General features: G+C 40.3%; 1 protein-coding gene across 3 annotated transcripts in view; it reads right to left on the bottom strand.

Moving 5' to 3' along the window:
* tmcc1a (transmembrane and coiled-coil domain family 1a) overlaps nucleotides 1-14,463 on the bottom strand; it is a 45,567-nt gene extending 31,104 nt beyond the window's left edge. Inside the window, exons 1-4 of one of the 3 annotated variants that reach the window (XM_084915916.1) lie at nucleotides 14,354-14,463; nucleotides 13,321-13,402; nucleotides 2,683-2,728; nucleotides 1,369-2,290 (exon numbers count right to left, since the gene is read on the bottom strand). In XM_084915916.1, coding sequence (XP_084772042.1) covers nucleotides 1,369-2,043 — 675 coding nt within the window. In that variant the 5' untranslated portion in view covers nucleotides 2,044-2,290; nucleotides 2,683-2,728; nucleotides 13,321-13,402; nucleotides 14,354-14,463. The other 2 variants (XM_084915914.1, XM_084915917.1) reach the window with 2 other exon arrangements.
* Between the last annotated feature and the right edge of the window lie 296 nt (nucleotides 14,464-14,759).

Raw genomic sequence — 14,759 nt, 5'->3', positions numbered from 1 at the left:
CTTTGATGACCCTCAATTGTCATGGCTGTCATAGATTTATATACAATTAAATGACTTCAGTAACCTCAAGTCAGCTTACATATGAACTCCAAACAATACGTGGACAGATTTATTCGCTTTCACTGCCTCTGTGTTGGCTTACTGGAGTGCTTGCTCTGTGGCTGGAATTTAGTCAAAATTAAAACTGGACGTGGCTTTTTTTTTCTTATCAAAGATGGACTGAAGGGCAGACCCATATGGAAAAGAAATAGTAAAAACTTATATGATTTACTCATGAAATGGCCACTTTCATGAGTAAATCATATAAGGCTTACATGATTTACTCATGAAAGTGGCCACTTTCTCATTACTTTCATATATTGTTTTAGTAAGTATCCAAAACATACACGTTTCAGTTATATAATTTTTCAAGGGATCTTATATCTGTTTTCACTCTTGTATGCTTTTCATACAAGTTTCACACAAGACAGATACAAACTTTATAAGATTTATATATATTTTTTCCATATGGGGAGATATAGCAATTTTATCCAATTTTGGCCCAAAATTAAATTTTATTCTAAGCTTGTGTATAGATACTCCCACTCTACATGGTCAAATGCTCCACATCAAGGGAGAGGACAAACTCAGAGGTCTCAGTGGGAGGAGAATATAGTAATCGAATAAACGATGGATATTAAAATACGAGTGGTAGGATTCACCGTGGCCATAATATCTTTATAGTCACTCTTCTTGAAAGGTTGACTCTTGGCTAAAAAATACATGATATTGTTCAGTTTTGTTGGTAATAAATAAGTAAACCTTTTTTGATGCTTTAGTTCTGTATTTTTACACATGCAACACAACATATGTTATTATATTATTAAATTAAAAATGCAAACAGCCCACTGCAGAGTGATCACATGTGGTAAAAGATTTTAATTATTTATTCCTATTACTGAGGTTGATGGGCTAATTTATATTTAATAGGCTGCCACCTTTATTATAATATGTCAAAAGTTGCTCAAAAATGTCTCTCTTGATAGTAAAGTTAGCCAGACCTTGGAGTACACCGTTATATATACACTCTACATGTGTGTGTGCATTTGTTTTGCTAGCAAGCTAGATATATGGCCTTGAATAATAGCTCGATTTTACTAGAACAATACTCAGCATTGGGAAAATCCAACAGCAGTAATGACACAGAGCAGGCCCATCTCAGAGCGTTCACTGTTGAACAGCAGGAAAATTTACATTAGCAGCAAAATGAACCTCAGCTTTTGTTTGACAGTTCACTGACAAATGAGGTCTGACACTACTGAATAGAAAAAACAGAGGCACATCAATAAACTTGTGTACTGATTATGATTAATGGCTCCTGTCACCTACCCTGTCTGTTTCTTCTGTGGACTGGTAACCTGATGACAGCAATGCATCGCCGCTGGAATATCCTGGGGCAGGGCTGCTGGGTGTGGTATCGGTGGTGGAGGAGGAGCGTGGGCGGCTAATATGCTGCTGCGGATCATGGGTGTAGCGGCGTTGCGGGGCTTGAGGGCTACCTTTCAGAAGAGGATCACGATCTCCACTCCCAGATCCCGACCCAGAACCCTTACTTCGCCGGCTCTGCAGGCTGGTCCCACGCCTCATCATGCCTGCAGCGGCTGAGCCCTGGCCAGCTGCAGAAGGAACCATAGGAGCAGAGAAGATGTCAGAGTCAGGACAACAAGACCCTGAGGCATCCTCGGGGGCACAAGGGGAAGTGCCACATGCTGACACCACAGAGGAAGATGAGGAGGATGATGAGGAAGTGATGGTGGAGCGAGAGAGGGAGAGACGTTTACGCTGCTGTTGGAACAGCTGCTTCAAACCCTGGCCAAGAACCCCCATGCTCGCCCTGGCGTTTTGGCTCATCTTAATCAAGGAAGGGTGATCTGACTCGGAAAAGGCCCTCTTCAAACCTGAGCCTTGTGACCCCCTTGTCACAGAACCTGAACTGGGTCCCACCCCCTCTGGCTCCATTTGACTTTTGTCTCCCTGCTGCATATTGTCCTGCTGACTCTTCATGAATAGCAGGGAGAATCTGTCCAATCAAACAACCTGCAAATGCCTCCCTTCCTCTCTGTCAGGCATGCAGATGGTCAGACTAGATCACTGACTGAGGGGGAGAAGACTAGAAAACAGCAGAGATCAGCAGAGGACAGTGGAAGTGGTGATTGGACTGTGATGGGAGGGTTGGATCAGCTCATTGGCGGTCAGAGGGATCCAAAAGGGAGCATGCATCTTTGACTCAGGAACAAGTGGTCATTCTGGTCTAACACAGAGAAAGGAGATGGATTATGAGTGGATGAAAAGTTACCTAGATCCAGGTGCAAACCCTAACTTTCACATACACAACATTTGCATCTTAACATTTTTGTTCCAGTGTTTGATAATAATTGATATTATTTCAATGTCAATATGTCATTATCAATATTGGGTAGGAATAAAGTAAATTAAGCTGGATCTTGGTAAACTAGCACAAGTACAATAACACAAAAGAGGCAAAAAGACGAAAAATATAGACTAAATAAGTGTGCATGTTAAGATTATAAACAGCCTGGATGGGATGCAATCAGAATAGTAAAAAATGAGGAGATGAAAAGAGGAGTGAGAGAAGGGGAAAAAAGATGATGACTAACATCAGAAGAAGAAAAACCCACCTACCATCAGCCAAACTGTCATTCTACTGTGACTCACTCGTCTGGGTTACCTAAGAGGAAGATGGACAGTTGGAAAAAGACCAAAGATTGAATCATTTTTAAGATTCAGAACTTCAATCATCAGTCGTTGACCTTATAAGAAATATCAGCACCGCTTCCTGATTCCAATGCGCTACCGTGAATATGTACGCTCCACTGAACAGTGTATGTTTGCATGTGTTTGTGTGCTTCTCAAGGAAGTAATTTCAAATCCCCAAAGGCATTCTCTCCTTGTCCTGAGGAAGTATCGAGGGATAAGGATTTCCTCAGCAGAAACAACATATAGAGTAGTGTCACAGAGTGCATGAAATCCTGTACCGTCTGACACAATACAAGCCATTGGCAAAACTAACAGAGAAGACACCTGCTAAAATAGAAGGAGTCTTCCTGAGCAACCTTATTGGTTGATCAGTGATCACCTCATAGATGGGAAGGCAGCCTGAGTCTCCCTGCAGCATGAAAAGCTGCTCCCATTAAGGACAGCAAAACAAGCAAGCTAGTCTAGATCATTCAAAACCCTGGGGAGGCACAGCTATATACCCAAACTATGTCATTCCTTTAGCTGCACTGCCTGCCCATAAAGAATAACGCAAGGTTTATCAGACAGGCACACACACTCACTCACACACATCTCACAACAGACAGAAGGGGGTGGAGGATGAAGCTACATGCAAGTGTCATATCAGTTCTTACAACAGCTACACTGTCACTGCCAAAAGAAGATGCATTCATGCACATAAAAACATTCCATTCAATTCAGCAAGGTAAAACGCATGCACACAGATGCTTTTACTTTCTCTGCCTAAATCTTATCTCTTAGCTCGACTGACAGATTCAGGCCAGAGGGTTCTAATATGATTAATTTGGAGGCTATGAGTTGATATAGGATGGTGCCAATCAGTTAAGTGCAACTGTTGCCTGCCAGAGAGAGAGAGAGAGAGAAAGTGAGAGTGAGAGAGTGTGAGACAGGTGTTAAGCAGGTTTATTTTAGTCACCTGAGTGCTGGCTGCTGGCTGTACTCATAATATTGTTGTGCTAACTACAGTCTTTAAATTTAGTACTTACAATTTTTACGCTGGCACGCATTCCATAGTACATAATAATATCAAATGATTGCAATATCCAATCCTGCCGGGAATAATTAACTTTACACCTCTTACTAAATTAAAAAATATAAATATTGATCATAGAATTCAGTTCTTAACAAACAACTTTCTTCAGCCGATCTCATGTGGATACAGTCTTCCCATGATGAGACTAAATATGAGACTGAATAAAGATGCATGATGACGTGCTCGAAATATGTTGTTTTCTATGCAACCAAGCTTACCACCTGAGCTGTTTCTCACAGAAGGTGACAAGTTATGCATAAGCTGTACACCGTACTCAATAATACATGCATATTTGAAGACAGATTCGCGCATGCATCGTCCGCTGGCACAGTGAGCGACAGGGAAGTGTGAATCACTGATGATGAAGCATTAAATTTCTTTCAGAGCTTGCGAGTAAAGGCATAAAAGTTAACCCATCCTGAAGCTTAAGCTGAAGTCTTGTTTCAACCCCGGTACCCATCCATCCATCCATATTAATAAATCCCCTTCTTCATCCCCAGGCTGATCCCAACTGCAGGATTGGGTGTTTTCTTGATTGCCTGCGGTTTCATAATCACACCAAATCCTCTTTGAGGAGTCTTTAGAGGACAACGCTTTATTGTCAGACTTGATGTGTATGCTTGCATCTTTGTTCAGTTTTAGCAAGCCTTGCCAATCTACCTTTAAGAAGAGAGAACATACGAACACCAGATGGATCTTTAAAAGCAGCTGTGTTCTTCTGACATAAGCTACTTCATTTCATGACTGTATACTGACCAGGATACTGCAAGAAATTGTTTGTGAAAATATGTATTTTGATTGCTCACCACATAATAATGATTATCAGTGATCAACAGCGTCAGTGACAACCAGGGGCAGCAGCCTGTGTGAGTCAGCATGTTGCTCAGAGATTCTGCAACGCTGCCAAAGGTAAATCACAAATCACCACATGAACAATGGCCTCTCTGGAACTCTGTCACCCTCACTCAGTCCCTCACATAAACACACACACACATTCTTGTTCACAGCACTGTGTCTCACACCAATCAACTGAGCTGCCATTTGTCCTCTTCTCATTTGCCAGCTTAACTGGAGAAATGGAGGAAAAAGCTCAGCTCAACCTGACTCAGTTTATCACTTTATCACAATATCTTTCATTTCTTAAACACATAAAAAACTATAATCTTCTATTGAAGTTTCTCTTTCTCTCTGTTCAGTTGCTCTGCTTGGCAATATATTGCATACTGTGCTGTAAATGTTCATTTAAGCTCTGGATAGAAAACAGCTGCAGAATCATTCAGACAAAATGACTTTATAACACAGATTCACCACCAGTTTGTGAAAAATGATAACCCATTATTGTTATTATTACACAAAAATGTTATTTAAAAAGGGCTGCAGCTCAAGAGCGATAATACTGAGAGCTACAGAAAGTTAAATGATAAAACAGACAATCTGCAAATACGCAAAATGTGAGAAAAATGTTTTTTTTCAACAGCTCCATAATTGAAATATCGACATTTAATGAGGACTTTGCCATTAAATTTTGTTCCTAAACAGGACATTGTGCATGAAGAACCCAAAGCAAAGGTCAATCTGGCTTGCATTCACTGACACTGAAGCAGCCATGTTGTTGTTCATTGCTGAACATACAGTTGGTGGACTCAAAATATGGCTATAGCTTAAACAAGCAAATGCAGTGTTTCCAGAAGAGTCTGAGAGCTGGCGTGGAATAGACCGCTCTTTGTTCGCTCTGAGCTCACACATACAGGCCCATTGCTGCTCTTTGTGCTGTGCCTCTTTCACTGACAGACACACATCAATAAGAGTGGAATTAGGCCAGAGAGTTCGCTTGGTGTTTGTGTTTGCGTGCGTGGACAAATATGTGCGTGCATGCTTGCATCAGACAGAGACAGAGAAGGAAGACAACGAAAAAAAAAAGATAGCAAGGATTATACTGGGTACAAGTGGATGTATCTACATGTGTGTTTGTGTGTGATGCATTTGACCGATGGAAAATGGACCATATCTCATTCAACAGCTGTATAATGTCAGCATAGCCAGGAAACAGGAACAATCGTTATTCTATTCATGTGTAAGTGCGTGCATATGTGTGTGTGGTTGGGTGGCAGAGAATAGCACAGTTGTGTCAGCTGTGACACTGAAGGAGATGACTTCAGCACACTGCACAAAGTGTGATAAGAGAGACAACTCTTTGTATCAACACAGAGGGAGTGTGTAAGCGAGAAAAGAGAGACAGAGGGTTACACAGGCAGTGGAACGGGCCCGATTGGATCAAAGGCATCCGTGGCGTGTTTCGTCTGGTCGTGTCAGGTTCAACCCAGGCGCTCAGTACAATGTGTCTAAATGAGAAGGTGTACAGCAGGTAGTTCTATTAAAAAGGCAGACACAACGCCCAATTGTGCAAGATGAAACCCTCGGGAGGCTCTGGTGCCAAAGTTGTTCTCAGCTTTCCAGGAACAGGACAAACCGGAAGATGTGCAATCATCTGTTACTGCTGTTACTATCTGTTTACTTAAAGACACAAGAGGCTGTCACTGGACAATGGCACCTTGTATCTGAATTAATGGTCATAACGCAGCTTCAGGCGACTGTTGTTGTGATGTGGCGCTGCATAAATAAAATTGAACTGAATTAACGTAATCTTTACACATTACTCACAAATATGTAATGAATGCTAAAAAAAAAGCAAAATCGAGTGTACTTCATAATCTACCTTAATACCTCCAATATAGCAGATTTCATATCTTCTAAAGACAAAACCCTCTGTTACCAAACTGACTCTTATTAAAAATAAATGAAAAGAAAATGTTAAAAGAAAACCTCCAACACATGCATTCGCACACACACACACAACGGGAACAAGACAAACAGCAGGTGGTATTCGGGTAATAGTCGAGCATGTAACAGGTTGTGAGGCGGAAAGCTACAAATAAAAAGAACAGCAAAGAACAGGGGAGCCATTATGTTGGTCTTTTGTGACTGTACAGGGCCATAAATACCATTATATCTCTGAGGTATAGCTTGCACAACCACGCTAGCCAATGAACAAATCTAGGCAGCAAAGCAGTGATGTGGAAGAAAATTGAAGATGAGCAGTGAGTCATGATCAGGTTGCTGGTTTAACATTATGCTGGATGATGTCATAGGTCTACTGAGGAAGCCTTGTTTAAGGGACACCTCTGCATCTGTGTTCAACACCACAACAAGTGCCTGAATGAATTATTTACAGCACCCATGGCACTGATAGTCACACTGATATTTACTACAACACCGGTGTGTCTAACCAGTATAGGTACTGAGGATCTCATTCTCATTCTCTTGCTGTTACTAATAAGACAGATGTTGTCATAAGACGGTTTCCAATCTATGTAAGACATTTCAAGCCCTATAATATGGCCTTCACTTTCTAACCTGATAGGTGTTTAACAGTAGTAATACATTCAACTTGGCCAACATGTCTCGTATTTCCTCAGCTCTGGCAGGTCGTCATCAGCTGTCAACAGGCTGGAAACCACCTACACATGACCTGAAATCTCATACCAGAGGCTGTGTTAAAGGCGCACACCCATAAGGAATGGTAAGGGGAATGCATGTCAGGATCAATGCACACTTTGTGCAACTGAAGAGCTAAATCTGCTAGGTCATCAGTGTGTAGGGCATCTCACTACAGCTGAGAGCAATTTTATGCATTCAGAAACCATTTGCGTTATTACACATCTTAAGGCAAATCTCTGGCCCCGGGTAACCAGACACCCTTTAGCCCACTAGAGGTGTTATTGGGGATCAGCATATATAAGCCGTGGCTTTGAATCTTTTACTCTGACCATGACATCAGGCTCCGCACGTAGACTGTGGGTCAACAATATTAAGTTTACACTGTAGGAGGAGACTTAAGCTGAAAGATGAAAGCCCTCCTAACCTTCAAAACTTAACACGAAGGCTTGTAATGATTGCCATCTAAATTCAAGAAGACGTAAACAAACTAAAATGAAGAGAAGGGGGGAAAACATCCATATTTTATTTATTAACACTTATTTAATCATGAACTGAACCTCTTGAGATTAGGTGTGTTTTTTTAAAGAGTGTCCAGACCCAGATAGGCCATATTGGACATACTGACTTGTGTTATGTTGTTCAACTTCAAACATGACCATCAGAATGCGTAAGAAAGGTGATTTAAGTGACTTTGAATGCAGCCTGGATGTGCCCGATAGGTTGGTTTGAGCATTTCAGAAACTCCCTCATAACCATTTCTAGAGTTTATAGAGAATGATCGTTAAAAAAAATCCAGTGAGTGGCAGTTCTCTGAGAAAAAAAATGATCAGACTGCTTTAAACAATGGTTCACCAAAATGCCTGGTCTGATGACTCTTGATTTCTGCTGTGACATTCACATGGTAGGGTAAGAATCTGATGTAAACAACATTAAACCCGGCATCAGTCCTGGCTTTTATCAGTGGTATCATTTTTTGACATACTTTGGGCCCCTTAATGCCAATCTAGCATTGCTGAAGCACCACTACCTGAGTATTGCTGCTAAAAATGTCTATCTATGTATAACCAGCGTGCCAATCTTTTCGTGGCTGTTTTCAGCAGGATAACTTGCCATGTCTCAAAGCTCAAATCATCTCAAACTGGTTTTGTGCACATGACAGTGAGTTTGCTGTACGTGAATGGCTGTCCCAGTCACAGATCTCAGTCCAGCAGAGAACCTATGGGATGTGGTGGAAGTGGAGATTTGCATCATGGATGTGCATCTGACAAATCCGCAGCAACTGGAGAGGCTATCATGTCAACATAAAGCAAAATTTCTAAGGAATGTTTACAGCAATTTGTTGAATCTATGCCACAAAAAACGTTCCACCACTTGTGCTCAGGAGGAGGATACTGTTACGGGAAAGGAAACTTAAAGACACCTTTCGATATGTCCACTGAATTTGTTTAAATGTGGACAGCTAAAACCTTATACTAGCTTAAGATTAACTTTATCAAAAAGGGACTGTAACCTATCACCATGGGGTTTATTAGCTAAGTTGGGACAGGGACAAGTTGATTGGTATCTAACAACTGCTTTAAGAGAAATTTAGAAAATAAATAAGTTATCCTTTAACATTAAAACAAGGACCTCAGACACGTTTTAAAGTGCAACCTCTTGTGATTCCACGTGACCTCTGGCTCTTTTCTCCCTCTGCCTTCAAACAGGAAGGGATCAGAGGGAAACAGGCAGCTTGTTGCCACTAGAAACCACAGCCTTTATAAAGGAATTTCACCTTCACTCTGGAAGTGTGGGAGTCAGTCCCACTGGGAAGAACAAACTCAGTCCGTCCACAGTTACAGCATTAATTTTGAACATGAACCCCTGGTAGCATCAGAGACTTACTGTAAAAAAAAAATTATCTACATTAAGCTGCATATGATACCTCTGCTGCTCTGTGGGCTTTCAAACAGCAGACGGAGGCGGAAGAGGGTGAGAGCGGGTGAGTGTGGGTCTATGAGACAGAGAGGGAAAAAAAGATAGTGTTTCTTATCTGAGACTAACTTTGTATTCAGAAAAGGCTCAACCTGTTGTTGAGAGAAGAGAGCCAAATCACTGCGCAAATGATGCTGAGTGTTTAGACTCCAAGGGGCTGAATAAAGGGGATTATGTGAATCCTTTTGAATCCCTTACTAATCATTTTTGATGCATCTGTTTAGAAAAAGGGACAAAGAGACTTAAAGCTGTGCAACACAACTCTACAAAGCCAACATTAGATGAGGGGGCATCTGTTGTCATGTTAGTTATCCTTCGGCAACGACACCGACTAGGGGTATATAAACCCAATATAAATTTTTTTCGAAGAGCATTAGTGTTTTAACACAGTCCATTATGCAAATAGATATAATGGTGATAATCTTAACCAGCAGCGTGATGAATGAGTACAGCTTTATTGATTACTTGATTAAACACTTAGTCAGTCTAAATCACTTTTTACTGCAAATAAAATATATTGTTGGTGATTTTAGACAAAAGATGACATATCAAGAAATCACTATCGTGGCATGGATCAACTGATAAATTTAAAAAGAAAAAGTATAATTTTAATCAGGTTTAATCAAGGAACAATAGAGTTGTTAGTTGCAGCCCTGGCATACATCCATTTCCCTCTTGCAATACACACTTCTGTCCTGCTGCCCTCACCAGCTGAACGACACAGGTTCAGCAACAAAGGCATGATTGCTCACCATTTCCCTGCTTGCCGATGGTACTATACACACTTCTAACTGAATGATTGTGTTTGAACTGTGTTACTATTTCTGCACAACATATTCATCTGCAGCAGAGAGCAACAATTAATAATCAGACACCAATTCTTTTCCTGTGCTCAGTTAATTGTAAATGTTGCCAAATATTCTAGAACACATAAGCACCCATTCATAACTCATCTGTGTAACTTGTTGTGTGACAAATAAAATTTGAATTTGAATGTTGGCATTGCGTAACTACATAAGTGCTATATGTACAGTATATACAGTTCACCCTGCATGTACTGCACCCTTATGAGCTGCTAGATACAACCTTAGCACAGGGCTAACGCTGTACTCATACATGTAGGGTCAATTTACGGACTTATGTATTTGGACTTACACCCAAAATAAAAGTAGCACATTCAATCAAGCACTGTAGCATTTTTTTTTATTAAAGGTATAGCATGTAAAATTTTCACATAAAAAAATATCTACAAACAATGATACAGATATTATGTTTTGTTGACTTGTGTCATTTATCCAAAAATGTCCACTTAAATTGAATGTGTCCTTTCATTGTGTTCCCTTGTCAGTGGCATCAGACATTTTTACTTGTGTATGATGCCATTACAACAATGTTTAACATGATCATAAAGTTATTTCATGTATGATTGTTTTGACCACAAATAACACCAGGATGTGCCAACATAACATTAACTACATTAGCCAATGGGTTGTTATGAACAGATGAGTCATATAATAGTAGCACTGAGCTACAATCGTGAAGTTAGTCAGACTTTTACTATTAACTATTTTTACACATTGGAAACAACCTGGAAACTGTAAAACGCAGACTTAAAAATATTTTTTCTATGAAGGATGTACAGTACTGTGGAAGACTTGAGCCACCACTCTTTTTTTTACTTTACTTCCAAAAAGGCAGACTCTCCTGTAATTTTTAAAGTGGTCTTAAGCAACAGTTCTCCAGGATTTCTGACAGCTGTTTAGAGTTTTTCTTTGGACATTGGCTGCTTTTTACTCATTTTCAGTCCAGTCTTCATACCCGAATGAGTTTGTTTTTGTTTGTTAAGCTACTTGACACTAATCTGTGAATCATTTAGACATTAAAAAAGCACCTAACTCATAAGACACACCAGTGTTGTGCCTACACATAACAGACAACTTAAAAAAGAGCCAAAATTGTATCTTTGAGAATTTTGTTAGGAGCTTGTTGTAAAAACACCAAATGTGTTCTTGTTTTTTCAGTTGCATCTACTAACAATGCCAAGATTATTCCAAACAGCTATTAGCTTAAAACGTACACATATTTCTGCATTTTGTGTGCCATGTCCCTAAAACACTTGAGAAAACTGGATAAGTGGAGGACAAAAAGACAGATTTTTAGGCCCAAACTATCTACAACAGATAAACAGTATCTGAAAATCGCATCCTTAAGAAATAAGAAAAAAATCCAGAAAAGACTTGACACAGGACCTGGGAGATACATCTGGCCCTTCAGTTGATCCATCAACTGATCACCAATGGCTCATCAGAAAGGGTCAGTGGGAGGGTGGCTGTCAAGAGGCCATTCTTAAGGAAGAGAAGCAGGGAGAAAAGGCTAGGGCATGCCAGATTACACAAGACCTGGGCTGAAAATCAGTGGCAACAGGTCTTATGGAGAGATGAATCCAAATTTTTAATTTTCTTTTAAAATGTCATTGTTATTATAGACATTCAGGAGAGAGGGTTAGCTGTCAATCAACCATCTGTAAACATGGTGGAGTCTCTGCCATGGTTTGGGACTCCATTTCAGTCAGTGGTGCTGGAGATTTTGTTAAAATTGATGATACTATGAATACAGAAAAGTGTTGTACGGTGCAGTGCCATATGGAAAGCATCTCATTAGCAACAGAATTATTTATCAGCATGACAATGATATCAAACACACTGCCAATGGAGTAAACACATACCTGGGTTAAAAAAAACAACAACACACACATAATGAAAACTTCAGTCATGGATTGGCCTCCCACAAGCCCAGACCTTAACATTATTGAAGCATTGTGAAATAGCCGTGACAGAGATTAGAATAAAAGACAGCCAACATCCAAAGAGCTTTGAATGCCATCCAAGAAGGCTGGAGAACTAGTCCTGAAGACTACCATTAAAATATGCTTTTTTGGTCTTTTATTAGTAAAGATGCATTTAAAACACAAGATGTTTTAAAGACTTGTGCAGATAACTCCCTCTACAACAAAAATCACACAATGTCTTTTGTTATCTTTTTGACTGAGCAATCCTTAGCAGCAGAACAGTCACAACAATACTGAAACTAGAAACAAATGACACTGAAATAAGGGACAGTTGTGGATGTATTACTGTCATGTAGAACAATAACTAAAATATAACAGGAAGTTATTTTAGTTATTGATCTTGCTAAGTTATCGATCGCATCCAATTTGAGTTAGAATCATATACATTCAAGGAAATTTTTTTTTTTAAATGACGGGATGTTACACACCAGTGTATCAACACCGAAAGCAAGACAGCAAAAAAGCCTCTTATTTTTTCTATCAGAAAAATCTCTTCTTTACAGCACTCATTTCAACCACTGGGACAAATCTATTACATGCATAACTTTACAACAGTCCAATTCATTTTATCTTTCTGATCCAGCGCCTGCAGCTTTGCTGTAGGAAATGCAGCCTTCCTGCATGCATAGCCAATTAATAAACCCCTGTGACAGCCAGACAAGAATAAAGCAGCCTGTGTTAATCTTGTGACCTGATCTAGTATAGGCACATCTACACCACATCCTAAGCTGAGGTGTTACACTAAACTGTGCTAAGATCAGAGGAGGCAGGATTTACATCTATAGAAGGCAAGGAGCTGTATTGTGTAAGCATTATGAAAAATAAACACAAACACACGCACACACACATACACAAAAAAGCAATACAAACATGTTAAACTCATAAAATAACTCTAAATTCTAAGCTCCCAACAGGGAAGGCGCAATGTGAGTGAAGCAGGAACAGGAGGAGGAGGAGGGCAACGTCATCGTGGTGGTCTGACCATCCGAGTGAGACATGAATGGCTGTGTTAGCAGTGCCCTGAAGGGGCAGCCAAGCTCTCAGCCATTTAGCAGAGTAAGCTGAACAGATAGTGGGATACATCATGTCACACCAAACCCTTCCAACCCTCTACATCCCTGCAGAGACAGATTCACCTATCAGTATAAATGAGAAATGATTGAAAACAAACCTTTCAGTCCATTATAATGACACCGGAGTGGTCTTCCTTCACTGCAGAGGAGATGAGGACCTGCTACATCAGGCCCACGGGTCTTCAACAAAGAACACAAAAAGTGAGATGGAAACTGTAATCCTCTAAACGCTTCCTTGGCACATCACTGCTTCTCCCTGCCTGAGTATACGCCTGTGCGGTGCGTGTGTATGGGTGTCTCTGTCTGTCTCCTAGACAATGATAATAGGCTGCAGGGGGGGATGCACCTCTGCAAAGAATACTAGGCTTCAGACTTAATGAGTCTACAGATATCCATCCTTATCAGACCATGAAACGTCTTTAGGACATCAGTCTGCATTAGAGAAAAACTGACTGAAATTTGATCAAGTGAGAGGTCCTGGCTAATATCTCAAGGCACAGAGGTGCATTAATATGACAGCTGGATAATAAATTAAAAGTTAATTAACTGGGATTAAGATCCTACCATCAACTTCACAAGCAATAAAGCAAATGATACGATGTTACCATAATGGCAGGTGGAAATTTTTAACTCTGTTACGCTGCTTATTTCCTGCTACACAAGACAAACCTACTGTACAAAACTACAGTATCCCACATATTTAATTATATTCTCATTGACTACCTCACTTTAAAAAAAAATAAAATAAATAACGCTCACATACAAACACTAATGAAGAAATCACGGATATGAAATATATAGCGATCATTACGAAAGATAAGTCGAAAAAATCCGAGTTGAGCAACATTTAACGCAGAGACAAAGTTTCTTGCGTAAATAAGTAAAAAAAATAAGCTTTTAAAATCGTTCAAATATTAGTTCAGTGCCGGTGTAGTGCTGTCAGTAAGCGACAGCAGTGTGTTAACGGACTCAGGTTGACAGTCCCGTTAGTGTGTCCTTACACAGAGCTGGTAATACGAGGCAATTTCCGCACCGACACTCTTACGGAGACCCAAAACGCATCACAGACACGCACAAACCGACCGTAAAACAACCCCAAAAAACTCGACTAACAATATATTTCACACTTACATGGGTGGTCGCAAACTGTTGGAGCTGACGTTCAACGAGCAACACCCCTACTCCGAGTGCCCTCCACCCCTCGGCGCGCCCGCCCTCTCCCGGCTAACGTCATGGCGTAATACGTAACCCAGCGGGAAAGAAAACAGAAAACTGTGTTAGTAAAGATGACTCACTCGCATGTTTCAAAAACTGACACATTATATTGTTACAAAAAGCTTGTGGGAACAAGTCCATTAGAGCCCCGTGTTTTGCTACAAGCAAGCGAAACGCCACTCTTGGTTGTTGTTTTCTTGTTACTCAAAAGCGTCATCTACAGCACAGTTAGGGTTACAAGGTTATTATAGCTAACGAAAGCTAGATCTGAAACAAAGTTACCCCAAAAAGTAGGTGTAGTGAAATATGCATATCACTGTAT

Source organism: Perissodus microlepis, chromosome 20 (assembly GCF_051167445.1).
Source record: "Perissodus microlepis isolate ML-2025 ecotype Zambia chromosome 20, ASM5116744v1, whole genome shotgun sequence".
NCBI lineage: Eukaryota > Metazoa > Chordata > Actinopteri > Cichliformes > Cichlidae > Perissodus > Perissodus microlepis.
This window is presented reverse-complemented; position numbering and strand designations above follow the sequence as displayed.